This window comes from Talpa europaea (genome assembly GCF_964194135.1).
Source record: "Talpa europaea genome assembly, chromosome: 11".
Classification (NCBI taxonomy): domain Eukaryota; kingdom Metazoa; phylum Chordata; class Mammalia; order Eulipotyphla; family Talpidae; genus Talpa; species Talpa europaea.
Window position 1 is genome coordinate 20937759 of NC_140078.1, and position 25664 is coordinate 20963422.

The window sequence follows — 25664 nt, forward strand, 5'->3', positions numbered from 1 at the left end:
CTTGTATAAAAATAAATAAATCTTAAAAAAAAAAAAAAAAAGGATGCAGGCAAGTCTCATTCCCATCTCTGTTTCACCATCTCATTTTCTTTCTGTAGATAACCATTTAAATTCATTTGATTTATTTATCTTTCCATGGCTATTATGTAATTATAAGCATATATTATTTTCCCCACTTTTTTGCATAAAAGGTAGTAATCTGTATATATTATTCTATACCTTACTATTTTCACTATTTGGGGGATTTTTTTTTAAGATTTATTTATTTATTTATACAAGAACCAGGGTACAGGCCAGATGCACAGGAGGGTGAGAGGATTCACCAGAGACAGAGTGGGGAACAGAACAGGCAGACTGACGAAATACACTGCTGAGGGGAGCGGTGGGCACGACAGGAGAGGTCTGCCTCGCCATGTGGGACCCTCACCGGCCCATGGGGATTGAAACAGTGCTGCAGAGGCTGTGGACAGCTTCACAGCGTGGCGCTCAACCGCCTGTGCCACCAGGGGAGGCCCTATTTAGGGAATCTTTTCATATCAGTTTTTAGAGACTTCCGTCATTAATTTGCATAGCCAAGGTAATTATGTCCCTGCTCCCTTTGGGATGTGGTCACTCCCTAGGACTTCCTCTGGCCCTCTTTCCTTCCCATCTTAGTCAGGAGACTGTAGCAGGCCTGGAAGCCAAGCAGTCAGAGTCACTGGGTGAACTGATCACTCTGCGGGAGGCCCTGGAGTCAAGTCGCCTGGAGAGGGAGCTGTTGAGGCAAGAGCAAACAGAAGTGACTGCCGCGCTGGCCAGGGTGCGTGGGCCCCTCACCTGCTTGTGGGGACAGGGGTGGGGGTGAGTGGTGGTGGGGGGATGGTGTTGTTTTCAGGAAAAAGACCTGCAGCCTGCCCCATTCTTCATCCTGCAAGCAATGACTCATCATGTTTCTTGCTGGTGTCTGCCTCTGGATTTTGTGCCTCCCAATATACCCTCAATATTGAGATTAGAATGTTTTTCTAAAGTATAGACCTGGTTATGTCAGTCTCTTTCTTAAAACCATTCAGTGACTTCCCATCTCCTTGGTGTCACATTCAAAGTCCCTTGCCCTCTACCCCAAACTGTTTCTGGCCTCCTCTTAACTCCAGATCCCTGTCCTCACTCCTCACGTAGCTTTCCTCCTGCCTCATAGCACCGGTTGTGTTTTCAGTTATATCAGGGTATCTCATTGCTCTAATACCTTGCAGGTATTCTTCCTTTGCCAGGATTGCTTCTTTCTTCCCTCTTTAACTATAAACTATTCCTCATCTCTCAACTCTTGTACCAAGCAGTTTTGATTCTCCCAAACTAAATTAATGCTTTCTTTGAGTTCCCAGGGCACTTTGTATTTACACTGTCTATAGCACCACCATCTATGGTGTCTATTCTGTGCACTCTGCTCTTACTTCCCAGTGAGTGAGTGAATGAAGGGTAACTGGTTTTCTCTGTACACAGAAAGCAGAGGTGTTGGGATGTGAGCTGTGAGCTGTTCAAGAAAACCGGAAATAGGAAAACCTTGAACTCTCTTTGTTTTCAGGCAGAACAGTCAGTTGTGGAGCTGTCGAGTTCGGAACACAGCCTGAAGGCTGAGGTAGCTGATCTTCGGGCTGCAGCTATCAAGCTCAGTGCCTTAAATGAGGCTTTGGCCTTAGATAAAGTTGAGCTAAACCAGCAGCTTCTCCAGGTGAGCAAAGATCTCTCCAATTCACTGACTAGGGCTGGGCCCTGATTGAGGCAAGTCAGTGACAAAAGGTGGATGCCCATGACAGGGAAGAATCTTTAAAAGACAGATCAGCTCCCAAATGTAGTCCTGAAATGAGCAAAAGGAACACACTTATAGTGCAGAGGACAGCATGGACTATAAGGACTGGGCCTAGCTATTAAAAATATTCTCTTCCCACACCTATGACAGAACCACCATATAGCTTTAGGGTAAAACCACCAGGGCTTGGAAGGAGGCCCATGTCCTTTGCAAGGAAGACTAGGTATTTAATCCTGTCATGTGAGAGAGTGGCAACCACCAGAAAAGGATCTGCTGGGGACTAAGTCTTGAAGAATCTTCTCCAAAGGTTGTAAATTTAACATGTCTTTACCCTTGTTCTATGTTCCATTATTCTGAATTCTTTGAATGCTGGATTTTGCCTTGGGTTTTGTTTTGTTTTTTCTTTATCTCTATCCCAACATGACCTATCTAGTATATAGGCACCAGACCCCTCACTTAAGCATTCCTTTGCTCATGTTTGGAGAATAGATTCAAATCTCATTCAGGTTTCTGTCTCGGCACCTGATCTCAAAACTGTAACTATTTGTCTTTGATGCCCTTCCCCTTTTGACCAGTAGTTAGAACAGGAGAACCAGTCTGTGTGCAGCAGAATGGAGGCATCAGAGCAGGCGAGAAACACCCTGCAGGCAGGCCTGGCAGAGGCAGAGAGGAGTAGGGAAGCTCTGTGGGAGAAGAACACTCACCTGGAGACTCAGCTGCGGAAAGTGGAGGAGACCAGGACTGAGCTACAGGCAGATCTCAAGAGCAGCCAAGAAGAGAAGGAAAAAATGCAAGAGAAACTAAGTGAGGTAAGAAGATAAAACTGGGCCTCCCCTGGTGGCACAGGCGGTTGAGCACCAAACTGTGAAGCTGTCCGCAGCCTCTGCAGTGCCAGTTCAATCCCTGCCGGCCGGTGAGGGTCCCACATGGTGTGGCAGACCTCTCCTGTCGCACCCACTGCTACCTTAGCAGTGTATTTTGTCAGTCTGCCTGTTCTGTTTCCCGCTCTGTCTCTGGTGAATCCTCTCATCCTCCCATACATCTGGCCTGTACCCCGGTTCTTGTATAAATAAATAAATAAATCTTAAAAAAAAAAAAAAAGATAAAACTGCTCCCGTCCTATTAAGGTATAATACATGCTCATCATAAAAAAAAATTAAAAAACGGGGCCTCCCTGGTGGTGCAAGGGGTTAAGAGGCAACCTATGAAACTGTCTGCAGCCACTGCAACATGAGTTCAATCCCTGGCCAGGGAGCAACCCACATGGCACAGCAGGCCTCTCCTGTCTCGCCTGCTGCTCCCCTCAGTAGTGTACTTCGGATGATCTGCCTGTTCTGCTCCCCACTGTCTCTGGTGAATCCTCTCAACCCCCCTAACCCCACACCTCTGGCCTGTACCCAGGCTCTTGTATGCATAAATAAATAAATCTTTTTTTTAAAAAATTAAGAAAGGGCCTCCCCAGTGGCACAGCGGTTGAGTGCTGGGCTGTGAAGCTGCCTGCAGTCTCTGCAGCGCCGGTTCGATCACTGGCCACCGGCGAGGGTCCCACATGGCGCACAGACCTCTCCTGCCACCCACTGCTCACCTCAGCAGTGTATTTCGTCAGTCTGCCTGTTCTGTTCCCCGCTCTGGCTCTGGTGAATTCTCTCACCCTCCCGCACTTCTGACTGTACCCAGTGCTTGTATAAATAAATAAATAAATAAATAAATCTTTTTAAAAAAAAAATTAAGAAAACCATCATCGGGTTATTCATGATGGCTTAAAAAGAATGAATTTAAAATTAAAAAAATAAATAAGACACACAAATAATTCAGAAAGTGAGAAATTCTTACTTCCTGGAAATGGTCAGTATTATTAGTTTGGGGTATATCTTCCAGTTTTTAAAACAAATCCCTATAGGAATCCTTCACTAAGTCTCTAATTCTCCATACCCCTCCCCCCCCATTTTAATTAGGTGCCTCCCTTGTATTCTCTCTTAGTAACTCTTGCTTATTTCTACCACCACACACTTTGTACTATTGTAAAATTATCTGTTTACATGTCTCCACCATTGACCAAAAGCTTCTTGAAAGCAAGGCTGTGTCTTACTTGCTTTTATTACTCCAGCTTTTAGCACAATGTCTAACATAAAGCAGGGGCTCAGTGAATGTTTTCTGAACTAGTGACATAAGCCAAAGGTCACCTTTCCCCCACCACACACATCTCATTGCCATAATAATTGTGTATCATCTCCCTTCTCAGAGTCCCTTTCTCAAGGCACCGATCACTTTCTTCTTGGTATTGGGTATGTGTCTTACTTTGTAAGACTAAAAAGCTCCTTAGAACAGGTCTCTTGCAGTCCCCAGCACAGACTTTGCTCATAGGAGAGCACACTTTCCCTGTAGGAGGGCTCTAGGGACTAATCAGGGAAATAGATAAATACCACTTGGTGTAAATGGTCAGTGCTCAGGGCACACACAGCTGGATCCAAAAATCTCTGAAGAACCAATGACCCTAGGGCCTCCCCGGTGGCGCAGCGGTTGAGCGCTGGGTTGTGGGGCTGCCCGCAGCCTCTGCAGCGCCGGTTCGATCCCCGGCTGTTCCTCGGCCACCGGAGGAGGGTCCCGCATGGCGCGCAGACCTCTCCTGCCGCCCGCTGCTCCCCTCGGCAGTGTACTTCGGTCCTTCTGCCTGCTCTGCTCCCCGCTCTGGCTCTGGTGAATTCTCTCACCCTGCCGAGCTTCTGACTGTACCCAGTGCTTGTATAAATAAATAAATCTTTAAAAAAAAAAAAAACAAAACCAATGACCCTAACGTGGTGGTAGCAGTCCTGGGGCATCCTGCCTCTGCTGTCTTTTCCTCAGGCATGTCATCAGCAGGAGGCAGTGGCAGCTCAGCTGGAGCAGCAGCATCAGGAGGCTAAGCGACAGGAAGAAGCGGTTGTCCGTGCCGTCCAGGAGAAGGAGGCGCTAGTCCGGGAGAGAGCAGCCCTAGAGGTGCGACTGCAGGCTGTGGAGCGGGACCGACAGGCCCTCTCTGAACAACTGCTGGGGCTCAGGTAGGGCTCAGACTCAGTTCAGCTAAGGGCAGAGAGAGCTTTGCAAAGCAAGGGGTAGTCAAGACGAGTTCCCTGCTTTCAGTATATAGGTTCTAAATAGGTTAAGAATCTTTCTGATTCTTAAATCTGATAGCTCAGCCAAGGAACAACTGGAGAGCAGTCTCTTTGAAGCCCAACAACAGAATTCTCTGATAGAGGTCACCAAGGGACAGCTGGAGGTGCAAATTCAAACTGTCATTCAAGCCAAGGAAGTAATCCAAGGTAAGAACCCAGCTGAGATGGGGCATAATTTTCATGGGCACGTTGAAAGCCAGGAAGACTGTGGAAAGCTACTAGAGGGAGTTCTTCAGTCAGGCCCATGGCCTCTAAGATGGAAGATGCTCATGAGGTCTGGGGAGAAGGGTGCAGGAATAGGGTGGAGTCTCAGATCCAGATCCTGTCCTGGACATCGTAGGGGAAGTGAGGTGCCTGAGGCTGGAACTGGACACTGAACGGAGCCGGGCAGAACAGGAGCGGGATACGGCTGCCAGAGAGCTGGCCCGGGCTGAGCAAGAGGGGCAGACTGCCCTGCAGCAGCAGCAGTCAGCCCACGAGGAAGAAGTGAACCAGCTCCAGCAGAAATGGGTAGGTGCTGGGACAACCAGACTGCCCCATCCTAATGCTCTTGTATAATATAGGAGACATTCTGGCTGGGTTTGCCTGACTTTTGGGGATGCTAACTCTGCCACTCTGAGCAGGGGAGAGTGGATGCCTCATTGTTCAGGCAACAACCATGATGTGGTTGCTTTGAGATAACACATATTTGTAGTTTATATTAGGAACAATTTTTCTTTAGAATGCACTTTTATATGAATTGCATCATTTGATTTTTTAAATAGATTTCATTTAATTCTTATAAAGTTGAATGAGATAGAGAAAGCAGGGAATTTTAGCCTCATTTTAGAGATACTAAGGTCACACAGCTATTGAGTAGTGAGCTTCTTGTTCTAATCCAGTTCTCTGTTCTGTCCTCACCCATTCAACTCTAACGTTTTCCTTCATATGACTAGGAGAAAGAGCGTTCCTGGCACAAACAGGAACTGGATAAGGCTCTGGAGGGGCTGGAGAGGGAAAAAATGGAGCTGGAAATGAAACTGAGGGAGCAGCAGGAAGAAATTGAGGCCATCCAGAAGCAGAGGGAGGAAGAACGGGCCGAGGCCGAGGGTGCCCTTTGCCAGGTGGGAAGCGGGAAGGATTGGAGCTGCACATCCTACCCTGAACACTTCCTTTTCCACTCCCAAGAGTGGTGCTGCAGGGGACTTCAGAAGAGAATGTAGCTCCCCATCTTGCGACCACCGAGCATGGTGGCCCGCACCACTAGCTACAGGGTTGGCAGTATGTCCCACTTCCTGAGGGAGGGCCGACATTTACCACATCCTGTCAGCTTGCAAGCCAGTGGCAAGTTTCGTACTTCCTGGTTCTGAATTAGTAGGCCCAGACCTGCCTTTGCCCTCAGCCCCTACTGTTTGCTGAAAGAGCCCTAGTACAGCTGGAATGTGCTTGTAGCTTAGTGGGTGAGCATGGTAACCCCTGATTCAACTAGCCCTTGCCCTCCTGCCCCTGCACAGATGCAGCTTGAAACAGAGAAGGAGAGAGTGTCACTCCTGGAGACACTGCTGCGGACCCAGAAGGAACTGGCAGATGCCAGCCAACAACTGGAACGGCTGAGGCAGGACATGAAGGTTCAGAAGTTAAAGGAGCAGGTATGGAGTGTGGACCTAGGCAGGGAAAGGGGCACTGGTTTATTCATTCAACATAGGCCAGTCCTCTGGGACTTCTTTGCACTGGGCCCCATGTTAGGTGCTGACACATGACAACATGAAGGGGTGGCACAACAGTGACCCTGGCAGACATGGTCCTGCCCTCAAGGGATTTTCATTCTCATGGCAGAGACAGATGAGAGCAAGCAAATACCGAATAGATGAGAGAACTGCAAGTTGTAATAAGCGCTGTAAGGGAAATGGAAAGGATGCTGTAAGTGAGAGTGATTCAAAGACTGCCTTGGACAAGGCAGTCAGGGAGAACCTCAGTGAGAAAGGAACATTTGAGCTGAGCATAAAGGTTAAAAAGAGCCAGGCCTTGTTCTGTCCCCTGCTCTGGCTCTGGTGAATTCTCTTACCGCCCCCCGCCCATGCTTCTGACCTGTACCCCAGTTCTTGTATTAAATAAATAAATAAATCTTTCTTTCTTTTTTTTTTTTTTTTTTTTTGTGGGACCCTCACCAGTGGCCAGGGATCGAACCGGCACTGCTGTGGCTGCGGGCTGCCTCGCAGCCCAGCACGCAACTGCTGCACCACCAGGGGAGGCCCTTAAATAAATAAATCTTTAAAAAAAAAAAACAAAGAGCCAGGCTTGGGCCTCCTTGGTGGCGCAAGGGGTTGAGATGCAACCTGTGAAGCTGTCCGCAGCCTCTGCAGCACGAGTTTGATCCCCGGCTGGCCAGGGAGCAACCCACATGGCATGGCAGACCAATCCTGACTCGCCCACTGCTCCCCTCAGCAGTGTATTTCAGTCAGTCTGCCTGTTCTGTTCCCCACTCTGTCTCTGATGAATCCTCTCACCCCCTGCACCTCTGGCCTGTACCCCAGCTCTTGGGGGTATATATTTATATTTATTTTTATATATAAATAAATAAATCTTTTAAAAAAAAAAAAAAGAGCCAGCCCCATGGGAAGTAGGGATGAGCTCTGATGAGCTCATGGTAAATGAAAGTGTGGGATCCCAGTTATCAGAAATTTCTAGCATAGGCAACTATAGGGACAGAAAGGAGAGCAGAGAGTAGGGTGAAAGATGAGGAGTGATATGGAATAGGGACTGGGAAGGGTCCAGGGTTTGTTTGGGGGTGATGAAAATGTTTTAAAATTGATCACAGTGATAGCTACATGCCTCTGAATATACTAATTGTACACTTTAAATGAATGAATTATATGGTATGTGATCTATATCTCAATAAAGCTATTTTGAAGGAAAAAAGAAGTCAGCCAGAGAAAAAAATCCAGGCAGAGGAAAGCCCTGTCAAAAATGTGCTGAGGGCCTCCCCGGTGGCGCAGCGGTTGAGCGCTGGGTTGCGAACCTGCCCGCAGCCTCTGCGGCTCCGGTTCGATCCCCGGCTGCTCCCCAGCCACCAGAGGAGGGTCCCACATGGCGCGCAGACCTCTCCTGCTGCCCGCTGCTCCCCTCAGCAGTGTACTTCGGTGCTTCTGCCTGCTCTGCTCCCTGCTCTGGCTCTGGTGAATTCTCTCACCCTCCCGCGCTTCTGACTGTACCCAGTGCTTGTATAAACAAAATAAATAAATAAATAAAATAAAATAAAATAAAATCGACAGGTTAATTTAAAAAAAAAAAAAATGTGCTGAGATAGAAAAGGTCTTGGGAGCTCAGAGACAGAAAGGAGGTAGCATGGTTCCAGTGTGATCAATCCAGATGGCCCTTTGTCAGCCACCATAGGAGCTTGGATTTTGCAGGCAATGGAAAATTACTGGATTTTTTTTTTCTTTTTATATTTCCTTTTTAAAATTTTTATTTTAATTTGGGGGTTACATTTTTATTCTCACCCTTGGATGGTATTTTAAAAAGCAAAGTGGGAATAATTTACTATTACATGTATTTTTAAAAAACTTGAGATATTGAGTGGTGAAGAGTTATTGAGTGGTGAAGAGTGTGTGTGTGTGTGTGCATGTGTGTGTGTGTGTGTGTGTAGGGGTGGTGGGGTGAAGTAGAAGTAAATATACGCAACAGGGGCTATTGAGATGGTCTGGGTAAGGTTCTGCTACCAACTCATTGACCCTGACCAAGAAAGCCTGGGTGTGCCAGGGCACTTTGAGAAGGAAGAGAAGAGATGGGTGAGGGTGAGTTGAGATGCAGGGCATCATGGAAACAACATGGACTGCTGGGTCCTGCCTCAGCTTTTGCCAACCCAACTAAAACAGTATTTATGCAACACGGGTGTCTACAACAGAGTTCAAGACTAAGGCCCAAGCAGAAGCTTTTCTCTACTTGCTGCTGTCTTCTCCTTTGCAGGAGACCACAGGGATGCTGCAGACCCAGCTCTGGGATGCTCAGCAGGAGCTGGAGCAGTCGGCCGAGCAGCACCGCGCCGACCTTGCCACCCTCCAAAAAGAAGGCAGCACCCTGCTGCAGGATAAGATAGACCTGCAGAAACAGGTCCTTTCTCTTTGCCAACCCTACTGCCATTTTTCAGCACAGCCAGGCCTCCCATGCCCTTTCGCAGGTCAAGGGGAACCTGGCCCTGTTGCATGAGCTTGGGAGGGGCAGATTGAAGGGTGCTCAGAACTGAGCATATGCCTCTCAGAGCCCTGGGATAGTGGTCTCTCTGTGCAGTGACCACAGATTTAGATCTTCTGCAGCAGCCCTGGTATCAATTGTTCTTCCCCTTCTCTCCCTAGATTAATATTTTTATATACCAGATTGCTTTTCCTATTTTGATTGCTTTTCCTTCTCAGAATCTTATAACAGATGATGTTCAGATTGTATATTTAAAATTTACAACTACTATACAGTTACCCATCATTTTGCCTTTGGGTATAGTTATATTCAGCCAAGATTCCAGTTCCTGCCTGCCTTTTTTCAGCATATGTGAGGCTAGAGAGACAGATGACTAGGCTGAATGGTATTGTGGCAAGGGGAAGTTAAGAACAGTGTCTGAGGGTTGGTGGGACCTCCAGAGCACTGGAAATGGACCAGTGACTTGTGGAAAACCTTGAAGGACCCTAAAGCCCTAGATGAGAAACACCCCACTGGCCCCTGCCTTGGCCCTCATGGCCTTTATTTTCTAGGTGGAGGACTTGAGGTCTCAGCTGGTTTCCAAGGATGACTCCCAGAGGCTGGTGGAACAGGAGGTTCAGGAGAAGCTGAGAGAGGCCCAGGAGTGCAGCCGAATTCAGAAGGAACTGGAGAGAGAGAAAGCCAGGTATGGTAGGCACACCATGTTGCTGGCTTTGGCTTATCTGTCTATAGTGATCATCATCTGACAGTTCTTTGCTTGGATCACATAGCCTTTCATGTCTCCTAGGCTGGAGAACCGTGTGAATTTCCAGTGTTATTGGAATTTGAGGAAGGACAGATCCTTTTGTTGATGCAATTAGAGACAGGAAGACAAGTTAGTTACAGGGCTGGTACAATTGTCCACATGAGAGATACTAAAGCTGAAGCAAGGTAAAGTAGTGGAAAAGGGAGAGAAGGAAGGGGCATAAGGGATATTAAGGGAATTGGAATCAGTTTTACGTAGTCATAAATTAGATATAGGTAGGATGAAGGGAGAACTCGGTGATGTGGTCCAGGTGTCTCAGGGCACTGGGTGGTGAAGGTGGTGAAGGTGCTATTCACCGAACTAGGAACTGAGGGCAGGGGAGGTTTACAGAGGGGACAGAACAAATTGGACATGTTGAACTGGAGGTATTAAATAAATATTTCTGGAATTTCCCAGAAAAGAACAAACTATGGAGTTGAAAATGAGATATCACATGTATGAAGTACCTAGGAGCACCCAGTGGGTACTTAATAAATGGTTCTTTTTGTGGTTAAACTATAATAACTATCATTGCTATTTCTGTGTTAACTATTAAGGTTATATTTAGTGCAGTCAGATGAGAAGGTGGTTTTTCATTGCCTGAGAGGATGGCCTTGCCCTCTGACCCTCTCTTTTTAGCCTGACTCTGTCACTGGTGGAAAAGGAACAAAGACTCCTTGTTTTACAAGAAGCTGATTCTGTTCGACAACAGGAGCTGAACTCCCTGCGCCAGGACATGCAGGAGGCCCAGGGAGGGCAGAAAGAGCTCAGTGCCCAGGTAATTCACACCTTACAAACACCATTCCTTGGAGTGGGGGAGGTGTTGGGGTGATTATTCACTGTCCTCTTGTAAAAGACTTCAGCAGTCCTGGCAGGAGGGGGAATCCAGGACAAGGAAGGATAGAGGCTTGGGTTGAGAATGACTCCTGTGGAGAACCTGACAGTCCAGAACATAGTGTCCAAAGGGACAGAGCCCACGGAGACCTGGCTTAAATACAGCCACCTCCATGTGTTTTGGTCTGCTTGGCACAACACAGCAAGAGGAACAAATACTACTCCAGATCAAGTAGGCAGCAGCAAAAGGACTTCCAGGGAGTCAGTCTGATCTAGCAAGACCTTGGGACAGAAGAAGATGGAAATAAGAGGAGAAAAGTAAGATGAGCATAGGTGACAGCAGATGAGGACTCTGGTCTGGTTATTACCTGGGTTTGACTCCAAGCTCCACCACTTTGTGGTTGTGTGAGCATAAATCATCCATAAAATAAGGATGATAATTAATACCCATTATAGGAATTTATAAAGTGTCAGGAACACAGTAACCAATCAATAAATGATAGTAATTTTACTGTGACTGATCTTATTAGTCCCAGTGTCAGGGCTTTGGGGCAGAGTTCTAGTACTAACATAATTGCCAGGGGATAGACACCAGCACTGAAACCTGCTGTGTCCTGCCTGGGCCAAGTCAGGAGTCAGGAGGTAGGCATCCAGGTCAGATCTAGGGTAACACTCACTTCAGAGCTCTCCCTTCATACCTGTTGGACAGCTGAGCCTGCTGAAATCCTCCCTCCTAGGAGGGTCTCAGAAGAGAGTATCCACACTCTACCCAAAGTGACTACACTTCTCCCTGGCAGGTGGAATTACTGAAGCAGGAAGTGAAGGAAAAGGAGGCTGACTTTCTGGCCCAGGAAGCACAGCTGCTGGAGGAGCTGGAGGCATCTCGCGTAACAGAGCAGCAGCTTCGAGCTTCCTTGTGGGCCCAGGAAGCAAAGGCAGCCCAACTACAGCTGCGACTGCGTAGCATGGAGAGCCAACTGGAGACGCTGGCTGCAGAGCAACAACCCGGGCACCATGCCCAAGCCCAGCTGGCCAACCTCTATTCTGTCCTGCAGCAGGCTCTGGGGTCTATCTGTGAGAGCAGGCCTGAGCTGAGCGGTGGGGGAGACTCTGCTCCCTCCCTCTGGGCCCCTGGGCCAGGTGAGGCAGCCACCTAGGAACTCAGTCTTAGAACTTTTGGGCCATGACCAGGCTCAGCTCCCAGGGAAGGAGGAATAGGAAAGCAGTTCCTTAGGCAACAGTTCATCAAGATAAAGGCCATAGACTCTGGAATTAATTCAATCAGAGTTTGAAACCCAACTCTGCCATTTGCTAGATGTGTATTCTTGGGCAAGTCACCTCTCCTCTCAGAGCTTGATTTTCTCAAGCATAAAATGAGGATGTCAAAATTATCTACTTCCTAGGATTTTTCTAAGTCGCTAAAAGAGATTATAGAAATAGAACAGCTCACACAGTTCTGGCAATTACTGAATACCTAACAAAGGGTAGATAACATTGCCCAGTCCCCACAGGCACCTAGTGCCTGGTACACAGGTACACCAAGAACACATGATGAATGAACTGCTTACAAGGTGTGCTTTAAGGAGAGGAGGGATCATTAGGAAGGCCATGGCCATGTCTGAGGGCTTTGGCTCTTTCTTTTCATAGTGCAGCCAGCTCAGGAGGTTTGCCTCATTTTTTTTCAGATCAGAATGGAACTAGGATCCTGTTCAAGCGAGGGCCTCTCCTGACTGCTTTCTCTGTTGAGGCGGTGGCCTCTGCCCTCCACAAGCTTCACCAAGACCTATGGAAGACGCAACAGGCCCGGGTATGTCTTTTCTGCTCACCTTCCTTCATCTCTTCATTTCCCCTGGAAAAAACTCATGAAGCAGTTTGAAGTCATATAGGGCTGAGTTCTACCTCTATCACTTACTACCTGGCAACTGTGAATAAAACATTTGGCTTTCTGGGCCTTGGTTGTGCTAGTAAAGTAGGGCACTGCAAGCCTACCTGACAGGTTGTTGTGAGGACTAAATAACCAAGGGGCTTAGTGAGCTCCATAAACATTGTGCAAATGTGTAATATCATTTTGCACCATTTTCCTTTGAGCCATGAATTATTCTTGATGCCAAGACAGCCAAGAAAATCCCAACAAGTTAGGAACCTTTGAAATGTGAGGTTAGCATTTATAGGAACAGTCAAAGCCTGAGACTGAATTAAAAGTCCCATAAGCTCCACCCCCAGTCAACCTATTAATCAATAAAAATCAAATGCTACCTGTGTGCCAGCCACTCTGAACTGGGGAAAAAAGAAGAAATACTTGATCCCTGTCTTCAAGGAAGCTTTTGACATGGCTGAAGAATCAGACTGCATTCTAACATAGAGCGGAACTGATGGAAGTCATTAGATCGATAACAGGTGCAAATGATGCATCTAGGAATAAGGAGGAAGCGACAGTTCATTCTGACTTGGGGAGTGTCAGAAGGAAGGAAGAGGTGACCTGAGCTAAGCTTTAAAGTAGGAATTTGGGGAGGGAGGAGGTGATTCATCAATAAGATTTTAGCAGGAGTTCTCATTTCAAAAGACAAGCTGGGTCAGAGGGCATTCTAGACTCTAGTCATTTGGAGCAAGGCCTGTCATGACTTCAAGGAGTTCAGAGGTAATAACCCAGCAGTCAGGGAATGGGTCAATGATGGCAGATACCTCCACAAAGGCTGAGAGGGAGAAGAGGGATTGAGCCCTGGCTGGGATAGCTTTATGGTAGACGAGGAACTTGGTTTAGCCCTCCCTTTTCTTTCCCAGGATGACCTGAGAGATCAAGCCTGGAAGCTGGAACAGCGTCTCATTGACACAGAGGCCAAAAAGAGCCAGGTCCACACCGAGTTACAGGATCTGCAGAGACAACTCTCCCAGAGCCAGGAAGGTGAGAGCCCGAGACAGTCAGAAGATTAGAAGGAAGAGAGGACAGGCTGGAAGCCTAGAAGGGGTAGAAGCAACAGTCTTACAGCCACTCCCTACTATGAGAAGATATCTAGAGGCATCATCCAAAGGGGGATGACCTCCTTGAACCATTTTTCTGCATGGCTTGGCCTTTGAGGGTCATCCTGGAAGAAGGGATTAGGAGAAACAGATTTGATGAACTGAGAGAAGTTGCCGGCTAGGCTTCCATTTTCTGTCTACAGGATATTAAAAAACTGTAAATCCAGGGCCAGAACTATGAAAACATAAAATTCTGTATCTTTTGACATTTATCCATATTACTTATTTTTATCATCTCCAACTGTGTTCTCAAAATGATTAATCTTTGTTGGCAGAAGGATTATAGACTATTTAGAAGATAGGAAGGAGGGTGGGGGAGCTTAGAGAGATGTATCCATGCCAGGGGCTGAAAAGGGTGAGACTGCTTGGAAAGGAAGGTAGAGGGGAGGCTCTTGAGGCCAAGGATCTACTGTAGAAGAAAAGAGGACAATTGGGGGAGTGGGTCTGGGTCTTGAAAACATCCCAGAGGGCTCTCTGTGGTCCATACACATAGAGCTGTGGTCTGGTCCATTTTGCAGAAAAGGGGGCCAGCCAACAGAGCAATGTTGGTCTGAAAGAACCTCTGCAAAGCTGTAGAATTTAGACTGAAAAGGACCGTCAGTGTCACCTAGCTCAGCCCTATCTAGCCTCCAGGGCGGAGAATCTCTGTGTGATCAGGACAAAGGATTGTGGGATGATGATCAGATAGTGCTAGAGCTGGGCAGCAGACACAGACATGGGTACCGCAGGGAGCCTAGACAGACAGGAGCAGCTGGCAGATGGGTGATGTCTGTGAAACTCAATGTAATTCTCCCCCTGTTGGCCATATTCCCCTTTGGCTTTGTTCCCCATCCTCCATCTGCCTCTACATCCCCCTTTTCTCCACCCCCAACCATGGATCTTGCTCCACTGCCTCTCCTCTTCCCAAAGAGAAATCCAAATGTGAAGGAAAACAGAACTCCCTGGAATCTGAGCTGATGGAACTGCGTGAAACTGTGGCATCCTTGCAGACTCGTTTACGACAAGCAGAACTGCAGGGAATGGAAGCCCAGGTAAGGTGGCACTGGTTGAAGGGAGGGGGATGCTTTCAGGATTAATCCCTCAGGAGAGCCAGAGCTCTGACTCCCGGGTCCACCTGTAGTCATGCCCCATCCATAGGTCACATGTTGTGCCCAATTTCTCTCAGCAAGTGTCCAAGTTCCCCTTTTTTCCCCCACAGCCCGGAAGGCCATTATTAAGGCCCCAGTGAATCTTCCATCAATTACTTTTCTGAGTTGAGGCTGAGAATCTTGAAGGGCCAGAGCCTGGAATGGCCCATCTGCATCAGGCTTTCTTTGGGAAAGGCAGAGCTCTGGGATGTGCTAGGATCAGCTTAAGTGGAATGCACTAGTTCATTTTGCTTTGACAAAGCTGGTGTTTTCTAAGGGGGTTTTGCCTCTTGTTTTCCAGAATGAGCGAGAGTTACTTCAGACAGTCAAGGAGAACCTGACAGCTCAGGTAGAACATCTGCAAGCATCTGTTGCAGAAGCGAGGGCTCAGGCAAGTGCTGCCGGGGTCCTGGAAGAAGACCTGAAGACGGCTCGCTCAGCCCTGAGATTGAAAAATGAGGAGGTGGAGAATGAGCGTGAGAGAGCACAAGCTCTGCAAGAGCAGGGTGAGCTGAAAGTGGCCCAAGGGAAGGCTTTGCAGGAGAATTTGGCCATCCTGGCCCAGACACTATCGGAAAGAGAAGGGGAGGTGGAGACTTTGCAGGGAAAAATTCAGGAACTAGAGATGCAACAGGAAATGCAAAAGGCTGCTTTGGAAGTGCTGTCCCTGGACTTAAAGAAGAGGAACCAAGAGGTGGATCTGCAACAAGAACAGATTCAGGAGCTGGAGAAGTGCAGGTCTGTTTTAGAGCATCTGCCCATGGCTGTCCAGGAACGAGAGCAGAAGCTAACTGCACAGAGGGAACAGATCAAAGAGCTTGAGAAGGATCGAGAGACACAAAGGAACATCTTAGAGCACCAGCTTCTCGAACTTGAGAAGAAGGCCCAAGTGATTGAGTCCCAGAAAGGACAAATTCAGGACCTAAAGAAGCAGTTGGTTAATCTGGAATGCCTGACCTTGGAACTGGAGGAAAACCATCACAAAATGGAGTGCCAGCAAAAGGCAATTGAGGAGCTGGAGGGCCAGAGGGAAATGCAGAGAGTGGCTCTGACCCACCTTACACTGGACCTGGAGGAAAGGAGCCAGGAGTTGCAGGCACAGAACAGCCAGATCCAAGAGCTGGAGAGCCACAGCACCCTGCTGGCAAGTGAGCTCCAGGAGAAGCAGCAGGAGGTGAAATCTCAGCGGGAACAGATTGAGGAACTACAGAGGCAGAAAGAGCATATGACTCAGGACCTGGAGAGGAGGGACCAGGAGCTATTGCTGCAGAAGGAGAGGATTCAGGTCCTAGAAGATCAGAGGACCCTGCAAACCAAGATCCTTGAAGAGGACCTGGAACAGATCAAGCTGTCCTTGAGGGACCGTGGTAGGGAGCTGGCCTCTCAGAGGCAGCTGATGCAAGAGCGGGCAGAGGAAGGGAAGGGCCAGAGTAAAGTACAGCGTGGGAGCCTAGAGCACATGAAGCTGATCCTGCGTGATAAGGAGAAGGAGGTGGAATGTCAGCAGGAACATATTCAGGAACTTCAGGAGCACAAGGATCAGCTGGAGCAGCAGCTCCAGGGCCTGCACAGGAAGGTGACTGAGACCAGCCTACTCCTGACCCAGCAAGAGCAGGAGATAGTGATCCTACAGCAGCACCTGCAGGAAGCAAGGGAACAGGGGGAGCTGAAAATGCAGTCACTTCAGGGTGAGCTGGAAGAGGCCCAGAGAGGCCTGGCCCAGAGGGACCAGGAGTTTGAGGCCCTGCAGCACCAACAACAGCAGGCCCAGGAGCAGAAGGAGAATGTGAAGGAAAAGGCAAGTACACTGCAGAAAGCTCTGGAACAGGCCCATATGACTCTGCAGGAGCACCAGGGAGAGCTTGCGGACCACAAAGAGCATGTGCAGAGGCTCCAGGAAGAGCTGACAGTGGAGGGACAGCGGGTGCAGGCCCTGGAGGAGGTGTTGGGTGAACTCAGGACTGAGTGTCGGGGGCAAGAGAAGGCCCTGCTAGCCCTCCAGCAGAAGTGTGCTGAGCAGGCCCAAGAGCATGAAGCCGAGACCAGGGTCCTGCAGGACAGATTGTTGAAGGCAGAAGCAATGTTTAAGGAGCGGGACCAGGAACTGAAGGCCATGAAGGCAAACGGCCTGTCTTCCCAGTTTCAGGAAGAAGCTGCCCGGAGTCAGGCTGAAACTCTACAGGAGGCCCTCAACAAGGCTCAGGCTGCCCTGCAGGAGAAAGAGCAGCATCTCCTTGAGCAGGCAGAGCTGAGCAGCAACCTGGAGGCCAACACTGCCATCTTGCAGGCTGCCCTGGACTCCTGCCAGGCACAGGCCCGGCAGCTAGAGGAGGCCCTGAGGAAGCAGGAAGGTGAGATCCAGAACCAGGATCTCCAACACCAGGAAGCAATACAGCAGCTCCAGCAGGCCCTAGCCCAGAAGGAAGAAGAGCTGAGACATCAGAAGAAACAGGGGCAGATGCTAGAGAATTCTCTGGCAAGGTACCAAGAGAATGTGATCCAAGAGAAGCAGAATCTGGGACAGGAGAGAAAAGAGAAAGAGATGAGAGGCCTTCGTGAGAACCTGAGAGAGCTGCAGCTGACTTTGACCCAAAAGGAAGAAGAGATCCTGGAGCTGAGGGAGGCCCAGCAAAGGAAGACTCTGGAGGATTCCCTTCACCACCACAAAGCCTCCCCAGCAGAGGAGCAGTCTACAAATCTTGATTCTTTAGGGCCCAGGCTGCAGCAGGAGCTAGAACGACTACAGGCAGCCCTGAGGCAGACAGAGGCCAGGGAGATCGAATGGAGGGAGAAGGCCCAGGAATTGGAGATGTCCCTGGCTCAGAGCAAGGCCAGTGTCAGTGATCTGCAGGAAGTAGCCATGTTCCTACAAACCTCTGTCCTAGAGAGGGACTCAGAACAGCAGAGGCTGCAGGTGAGTCACTCCATGGGTAGTAAGGGCCAGGGGTGGGGTTGGGTGGACAAAGGGACTGCCTGCCACCCTGGGCTTATGGCACCTAAGGATATAAGAAAGTCCAGATCACAAGCTTCTCTTAAGTGGAGTTCAGGTTACTGTGCTAGTCTGGGCAATACAAAGAGAAGACACCCACTGCCCTCCCCTCTTAGAGCGTAGAGTTTAGTAGATAAGCAATTAGAGTGCAGTGTCTAGTTATAATTAGTGACTCGTTGACGACTATTAGTGTGCTCTGAGCTTACTACAAAAACACCCAACCTTTTCTGTGATTAAGTCTTAAATGACTTCCTGGCAATAGTGGTGTTTAAGATTAGATTGGAAGGGATTAATAAGGAGGTAACCAAGTACAGGTCAGGAAGGAGCTTTCTTGGGAAAAGGAACAAGGAGCATGGAGAGCATAGAGTTCAGGGTCTCTGAGCCACAGAGGGGAGAGTTAGCAAGAGAAGAGGACAGCAAGGACCCCATCATTCAGGGCTTCTGATGGTAATGACCCAGGTAACCTGTGGGAAGTGGATGAGGGGTTTAGGGAAGGGGAATGACCCAATCAGGTCTACAGTGCAGAAAGATTGCTCAGGCTGCTGTGTGGAGCGGCGGAGGCCAACCAGGAGGCTAGATTAGAAGTGCAGAGAGAGAAGGTGACCTGAGATGGTAAGTGTGGATGGAGACACAGGTGGACCTGAAAGGTTCATAGAACTAAGATTGACTAAGAAATAGGGAATGGGACAGATGGGACAGGAAGAAATCAAAGACAAAACCCAGGTTTCTGCTCACTGAGATGAAGAAAAGGAGGCTTAGGGGAATGGGGTGAAAAGGTAAGACTGCTTTGGAAATAGAGGGACACGCCTGTTGGACTAGTAAGGAGAGATGCCCAGTGAGCAGATGGGCAAAATGGTCTGAAGTTAAAGGAGAGACTGAAGACAGAGATTTTGGAGTCCTCAGCAGTTAGGAATAAGTGCGCTCCTCTAGGAAAAATGTCAAAGGAGAAGTGAAACAGACCTTAGGGCACAGCATTTAACCTCAAGACCCGGGGCTGTCTTAGTCATGTCAGTGCCCCCGCGCTGAGCACAGCCCTGCACAGAGAGCTAGGATCACCTTGGACATCGTCTCTTGCCAAAAGGAACCCAGCCCATTTTTCCAGGGAAATTGACGCTATATCCTGGTCCTCAACTGATCCCCAGATAAACCGCTTCCTTTTCTCAGACACAACCCTGCAAGGACTTGCCTTCTGGGAACTGGCAAAGCTCTACTCTGATTAAAGGGCACTATGCAGAGAAGAGGTTTCATTTATGAACTCTGGAGTCAAGTTCCTGAGTTTGAAATATAGTTGTGCAGTTTATTAGCTGTGAGACCCAGGACCTCTCTCAGCTGCAGCCTTCATCTCAGTGGAACCATTTTTATGCTAAGAATGTCACATGCCAGACATTATTATTCTTTCTTCCAAAACAACCCTGAAAAGTAGGAACTGTTATCTTCATTTTATAGTTGAACATTGCAGTTCTAAGAGGTTATGTAACTTGTCCAGAGTCACACAGCTAGTTAGAATTAGTGGTGGATCTAAGCATTTTGACTCTTTCTACTAAGGTCTTCCTCTCTCAGACAACCTTTATCCACACATATGATCAGTTTCTCCTATTGGTCTTTCTGCCCATTATCATTTATAAAACCTAGGGTACCTAGAAAATATCTAGCACTAGGTCTCCTCACTTATCTACAGGGATTTAACCACTCCCCACCCCAAAATTTGATTTATGCTTCTTGTACCATATAATCATTTTACAAGTGAGGAGACTGGGGCTTGGAGAGGGCTCGTGTCCTGACCAAGTCATATAGCCAATAAGGGGTGACATCAGACCCTACTCTGTGTGACGTCAGAGGGCCTGCTCTTTCTGCAGCACCTCAGTGCTGCTGTGGAATAGCACTGGAAGGTCTAAAATGAGACAGGGTTCAGCCCTAGCCTTCCATTCATTGGGTAGATCCCACCTGTAAGTTTCTGCTCTAGAATAGCTAAGAACATCTAGGAAAAGGAAGACTAGAAGCTTATGAAAAAATTAAGCTGGTGTCTGTGGGGATGGAGATAGAGTGAATCTGGATATGAGGTTGTCATTTGTGATATTTTTCTGTATCTTGGTGCCCCAGGATGAACTGGAGCTCACCAGACAGACTCTGGAGAAGGAGCGGCTCCATAGCCCAGGTCAGGCCTGCAGAGCAGAACGGGGGCCCAGAAGAGAGGTGAGTGCATAGCTGGCAGAGGGGATCTGGGGGCTGGTGGGAACAGAGAGCCTAAGGGACAGCTCTAGGGTCCTGTCTCCTTCCCTTGGGAATCAAGCCCTGAAACCTAGACCTGCTCAATTGTTCTATGTTCCCTCTGTCTGTTCCTCACCTGTCTAAGGAGCTACCCAGGTGAAATTCACAGATCTTTCCCACAGGTCTCAGGAGTGGAGGCTGAGCCTCATCCTGGGATAGAGGAGCAGCAGGCCTGGGGACAAAGGCTTGAACACCTGCAGCAAGCAGTGGCCTGGCTGGAGATTGACCGGAGCAGGTTGCAACGCCACAATGCCCAGCTGCGGACCACCTTGGAGCAGGTAAGTTACTTCTGCCCTCCTCAGCTCCCTCCTCTGGGATCCAGTGGGCATGTATCACTACTTCTTGTGCATTCCCCCAGTGCAGGGGTTGGCACACTGCAGCCAGAAGGCCACATTTGGCCTGCTACTTGTTTCTCAAAATAAAATTTGATGGGAGCACAGCTGTGCCCATTCATTCGTGTGTTGTCTGTGGCGGCTTGCCCACTACAATAGAGGACAGAGATTAAATGACCCACAAAACCTAAAATACTACAGAAAAAACTAACTGACCCTTACTCCAAAGACCCGAGGTCTCCCTACCTCCCCTACCTCAAGAGTCCTTTGCACTCAGGGCTGCCATAGCATTTGCTCTCCTTAACCATAAGTTTTTCTGCCCATGACTGCTGTCCCCTTGCACTCACATCCCCCCACACTGTACTCGCCTGGAAAAAAGTGGCTCTGCCCCAACCCAAGAGCAAAGCCAAGTGATTTCTCATTTGCATCACGGCAGGTGGAGCGAGAACGGAGGAAACTGAAGAGGGATTCCTTGCGTGCATCCCGAACCGGGGCCCTGGAGGTCAGCGAAGCCACCGTGTCTTCACCTACACAGCAGGTTCATCTATTTTCACTGTTAGCAGCCTCAGTAGAGCCCAACCTCAGCCACCAGAAACAGCTTTCTGCAGTACCTATCCCAGCTACCTGCTCAGGAAGACAACCACGTTAGCCAAGCCAGAACCCCTCCTGACCTGCTTTTGCCACCCAGCACAGCTCTGTCTGTCCCTGATTCAGGAAGGATCAGTGGATCCAGGAATCAGTGGATCCAAGAAGCATCACATCAGTGGCTGGGGTCACAATTAGTATTCTAAGGAACCCAGAAAAACTTCCATGATATCTAATTTACCTGCTCGCAGACCAGTGCTTTAGGCTCACCCAAGAGTGGGACTGACTGACCAGAGTCCCTGATCACTGAGTATTAGCTTTGTGGACCCCTTAGATTCTCCTTGCCCCTCAAAATATTGAATTTACAAGATTAGGGTCTGTGGTATTTCATGGGACAAGAGTCCCTTTTTTGGGTACACTCTTAGCTGAGTCATGCCCATAATAGGTAACACTGTGGCTCAGCAGGAGAGACTGTTTCTGGTGGCTGAGCCTCTTCCAGCTCTTCACCCCTCTTCCTCTAATGAAAGCTGCCCACAGGTACTTTGTCTTACTTCCTCTCTGCATCCTTAGCTCATAGCCCAGGCCTAGCACAAAGCAAGTGTGTGATGTGCCTCTGCAAATGAAAAAGTGCCTCATACTGTCCTAGCTTTTTTGCACATCTGTTATCAAATCTCTGTGGGTGTTGCCATTAGGCTGGTCTGGGCCCTCTGGGGCCTATCGTGGCCCCAAAAGAGTAGTACCCCGTAGAGTTGTAGCTGAGTTCAGGTACTTATGGCCAATAGACATGGGCCTGACCCCCAGATTGTGATGAGCTGGCTGAGGACACGTGCAAAATCCCCAGGTGGGAAGTGCTGTTCCAACAGGAATGGCATTTGTCTTCCACAGGATGGAAGAGGAGGACAGAAGGGCTCCTTGGAGGCCAAGCACATGGGTGAACTGCAGAAAGAGGTACATATTCTAAGTTCCTTTTCTCTCCCTTGCACTTTAGGCAAGAAGGCTAAGTGTCTGCTGTGTGCCTGACCCTTTGTGCACCTCCAGCAGGAACAAGGAAAATAGTTCCCCCCTTAGAGAACTTAAATCTACTTGGAAGCCAAGAAGAATCCAGTCCCAACTCACCATCTCAAATGCTTAGGGTGTGAGTAGGGAAAGCAGAATGCTCCTGGCCCAGTCCTCCAGGTTCCTACTTAGGAAGGGGAAGGAAAAGGAAGAAGGTTGAGGAGCCTACACGACTCTAAAAGGACAGACTAAAGCAAGCAGAAGTGCCCAACCTCCTCTGCCCTCACAGCACCCTGCAGGCAGGACCACTGCCAGCACCCCTGGCACCACTGCCAGGTTCCATCCATCCCTCAGAGCTCAGGTCAGGCTGTCACATTCATGGAAACCATATAAAGTAACTGCCTGCCTCTTAGGACTCACCTAAAACATCACCCTGTATTTTGAGACTGAGGAATAATAAGAACTGTGGAATTCGATTTCTGGGTCTGTTTCAGAAATCAGTTGTCATACTGGCAGGACATGACTATACAGTTTGACCTAAGCTATTATTTTTAATTCTGTTCAACTCAAAGTAAGCATCCTCTGAGACAGGGCTCAGACTAGGGTCAGGCAAGAGAGACCCACTCTTGCTTTGCTCTAGTCCCAGGCCTACCCTGAGATCTGGATAACTTCACCTCCTAGTACTCTCAGTATATTCCTCTGAGAAATGGAAAGGTTAAGCAGTGATTGTCAACCCTGGCTAGACATTCTTACCTCCTGGGGAACTTTGAATAAAATACTGATGCCAGAATTCATCAGAATTCATTAGAATTCATCAGAATACTTTCTAAAAGCTTCCAAAGGGGCACAATGGAACTCTGTCCAATGACTAAAATACTGTGCATCTCGAGCCACACTGTGGCTATACATGGCTGTATATATTATCAAACTCGTCAAATTTTGCGCTTATGATCTAGCATTTTATTACAAGTTGGTGAATAGTTTTTTTTTTGTTGTTGTTGTTGTTTTAAAGATTTATTTATTTATTTATATAAGCACTGGGTACAGTTAGAAGCACAGGAGGGTAAGAGAATTCACCAGAGCCAGAGCGGGGAGCAGAACAGGCAGACTGACAAAGTTCACTGCTGAGGGGAGCAGCAGGCACAGCAGAAGAGGTCTGTGCACCATGTGGAACCCTCACCGGTGGCGGGGGATCGAACTGGTGCTGCAGAGGCTGCAGGCAGCTTCGCAGCCCAGTGCTCAACCGCTGCGCCAATGGGGAGGCCATTTGTTTTTTTTTTTTTTTTTAATTTTTTTTTTTTTTTAAGATTTATTTATTTTTTTGTTTATTTATACAAGCACTGGGTACAGTCAGAAGCGCGGGAGGGTGAGAGAATTCACCAGAGCCAGAGCGGGGTGCAGAGAAGGCAGAAGGACCGAAGTACACTGCTGAGGGGAGCAGCGGGCGGCAGGAGAGGTCTGCGTGCCATGTGGGACCCTCCTCCGGTGGCCGGGGAGCAGCCGGGGATCGAACCGGCGCTGCAGAGGCTGCGGGCAGCTTCGCAACCCAGCGCTCAACCGCTGCGCCACCGGGGAGGCCCTTGTTTTTTATTTTTAAGCTCCCTGTGTGAGTCTCCTGTGCAACAGGGTTGACAATCACTGAATGACTCCGAAGGGCCCTTCCCAAACACTGTAAACCTGATCCTGAGATTGACTCTGACAAGAGCCACAGCAGAGCAAGAAGAGTGGGGCTACTTCAAGGCCTTCAACTGTTTTCTCCTCTTGTTTTCCCACCCATCAGGTGGCCCTGCTGCGAGCCCAGCTGGCCTTGGAGCGGAAGCAGAAGCAGGACTACATAGCTCGTTCGGTACAGACCAGCCGCGAACTAGCAGGCCTGCACCACAGTCTCTCCCACTCACTTCTTGCTGTGGCCCAGACCCCTGAGGCCACTGTCCTGGAGGCTGAGACCCGGAAACTGGATGAGTCCCTGACTCAAAGTCTGACATCCCCAGGGCCAATCCTGCTGTGCGCCAGCCCCAACCCAGCCCAGGCCACCTCCAGGTAGCAGCCACAACCAGGATACAGGCCAGCCTGGGAGCAGACAGACAGAAAACTGTACAGTGGGTCATAGCCCCTCTATAAACCTGCAGGTTTGCAAAAGGAAAAGGTTTAGTTCTGTCTCCCAATCTGGGCAGCCATGGTCAACTTGCATTCCCAGGAAGAAGGAAGGAAACCTGCAAGGCTGAATAATGGCCCCCAGTCATATGGGAACAAGGCAACTACACTTGCCTGCTATCCTGAAGAGCCAACCAGAGGCGCACCTTGCCCTGGCCCAGAGGCATATACTACCTGTTGTCTAGAATTTATCATCTCAGTTTTTCACCCTCTTTCTCCTTCCCCTTCAGAAATAAACCCTGAGTCTTTGTATTCATTCTCTGCTGCTGCCTCCACTTGTGTAGCTGGGCACATCATGGGCATCTACTAAGGAAGAATTTGCTAAAGATTCCTGTCAGGTGGCATGCATTTATCTGCCTGAAATCTGGTAGAGAAGGGTCATAGAAGACCCAAGACAAAGCCTTTGTTCAAGGGAGCTTGAGCCCAATTGACAAGAACAGACAAACACTCATTGATAAGTCTGTGCTGACTAGAAGAGCCGCAGATTCCAGGGACTGAGCAAGGAAGGCATGAGCTGGCCTTGAAGTGTAGAGAGCTGCTGGGAGGGGTTGCTAAGCATACTGGTGAAACTGGTCTCCCTGTGGCAAAGTATGCTGGAGCCGAGGTTGGATGGGAAGGGAGGTTTGAACTCAGGGATAATGAGGAATCATTACATGTTCTTGACTTAAAACATGTTCTGGGACTTAAGAAACAGAAATGACCTTTGGCTAGTCAGCCTCTAGAGTTCAATAGCTGTCTGGCCTCATTTCCCTTCTGCTCAGGGTGAATGCCCTTGAGTGTCCCTCTTGGGCGTATCAGCTGGATACATGTACTAGCTGGTCCCCTATAATCTAACTTATGTGTCAAGCCAGTAAAGAGAATGGACTGTAGCAAAACTTGTCACCTATGGACTGGCCCTGGTGCAGGCAATCAACTGAGCCCACTTCACATGTTTCTTACACCTGTTATTGGCAACCTCCTCAAAGCCTAAGAAAAACAGTTCTTTAAAGCAGGGCATGACCTTTCTCTGGCCCTCCAACCATAATCTGGAATTTCCTCTTCCCTAAGCCTAGGAATGGAGCTCAGAATGTGGCGGTTTGAGAGCAGCACCCTGCTCACCCCAACCTACTTTCTCCGGGCTCAGGCCCCTGGTTTCCCACTACACTACCCAGCATATGTAGGAAGGGGGCTGTTCACAACTGCTTCATGCTGGAACTTTGTTCCAAAACTCAGGCTGCAGCAGATGCTTAGTAAAATGTTAAATTTTTTTTGTAAACATTTTCAACAGGCAGAATCTGACTAGCTGGTCCTTGCTTCCAGTCAGATTCCCTGGGGCGCAACAGCCTCACCTGGCCTTCTCTATGCAAGGAATTCTCAGGAACAGATTTAAAGACTTTTGGTTCCTTACTTTCTTTGGCCTTCCAACTTTGGTTCTGTAGCTTAGAGGCTGACAGAGGCTTAGAGGCTGGTTTGTTCCTTGGAGTTTCTTCTCA

The 25664-nt window shown here is 48.6% G+C and overlaps 1 protein-coding gene across 3 annotated transcripts in view; it reads left to right on the forward strand.

Annotated features, from left to right (window-relative positions):
* The window catches only part of CEP250 (centrosomal protein 250), a gene marked incomplete at both ends in the record, with an annotated part of 35202 nt that extends 11120 nt beyond the window's left edge, over window positions 1-24082 (forward strand). For 2 of the 3 annotated variants that reach the window (XM_084248238.1, XM_084248239.1), the window contains 21 exons: window positions 655-799; window positions 1559-1705; window positions 2362-2592; window positions 4628-4821; window positions 4955-5082; window positions 5276-5445; window positions 5871-6038; window positions 6429-6563; window positions 8881-9024; window positions 9657-9790; window positions 10529-10667; window positions 11521-11863; window positions 12409-12530; window positions 13505-13625; window positions 14651-14772; window positions 15170-17782; window positions 19958-20054; window positions 20222-20403; window positions 20894-20995; window positions 21928-21990; window positions 23819-24082. In XM_084248238.1, coding sequence (XP_084104364.1) covers window positions 655-799; window positions 1559-1705; window positions 2362-2592; window positions 4628-4821; window positions 4955-5082; window positions 5276-5445; window positions 5871-6038; window positions 6429-6563; window positions 8881-9024; window positions 9657-9790; window positions 10529-10667; window positions 11521-11863; window positions 12409-12530; window positions 13505-13625; window positions 14651-14772; window positions 15170-17782; window positions 19958-20054; window positions 20222-20403; window positions 20894-20995; window positions 21928-21990; window positions 23819-24082 — 5764 coding nt within the window. The remainder of the gene's footprint in view (window positions 1-654; window positions 800-1558; window positions 1706-2361; window positions 2593-4627; window positions 4822-4954; window positions 5083-5275; window positions 5446-5870; window positions 6039-6428; window positions 6564-8880; window positions 9025-9656; window positions 9791-10528; window positions 10668-11520; window positions 11864-12408; window positions 12531-13504; window positions 13626-14650; window positions 14773-15169; window positions 17783-19957; window positions 20055-20221; window positions 20404-20893; window positions 20996-21927; window positions 21991-23818) is intronic. The other variant, XM_084248240.1, reaches the window with a different exon arrangement.
* Window positions 24083-25664: the final 1582 nt, after the last annotated feature.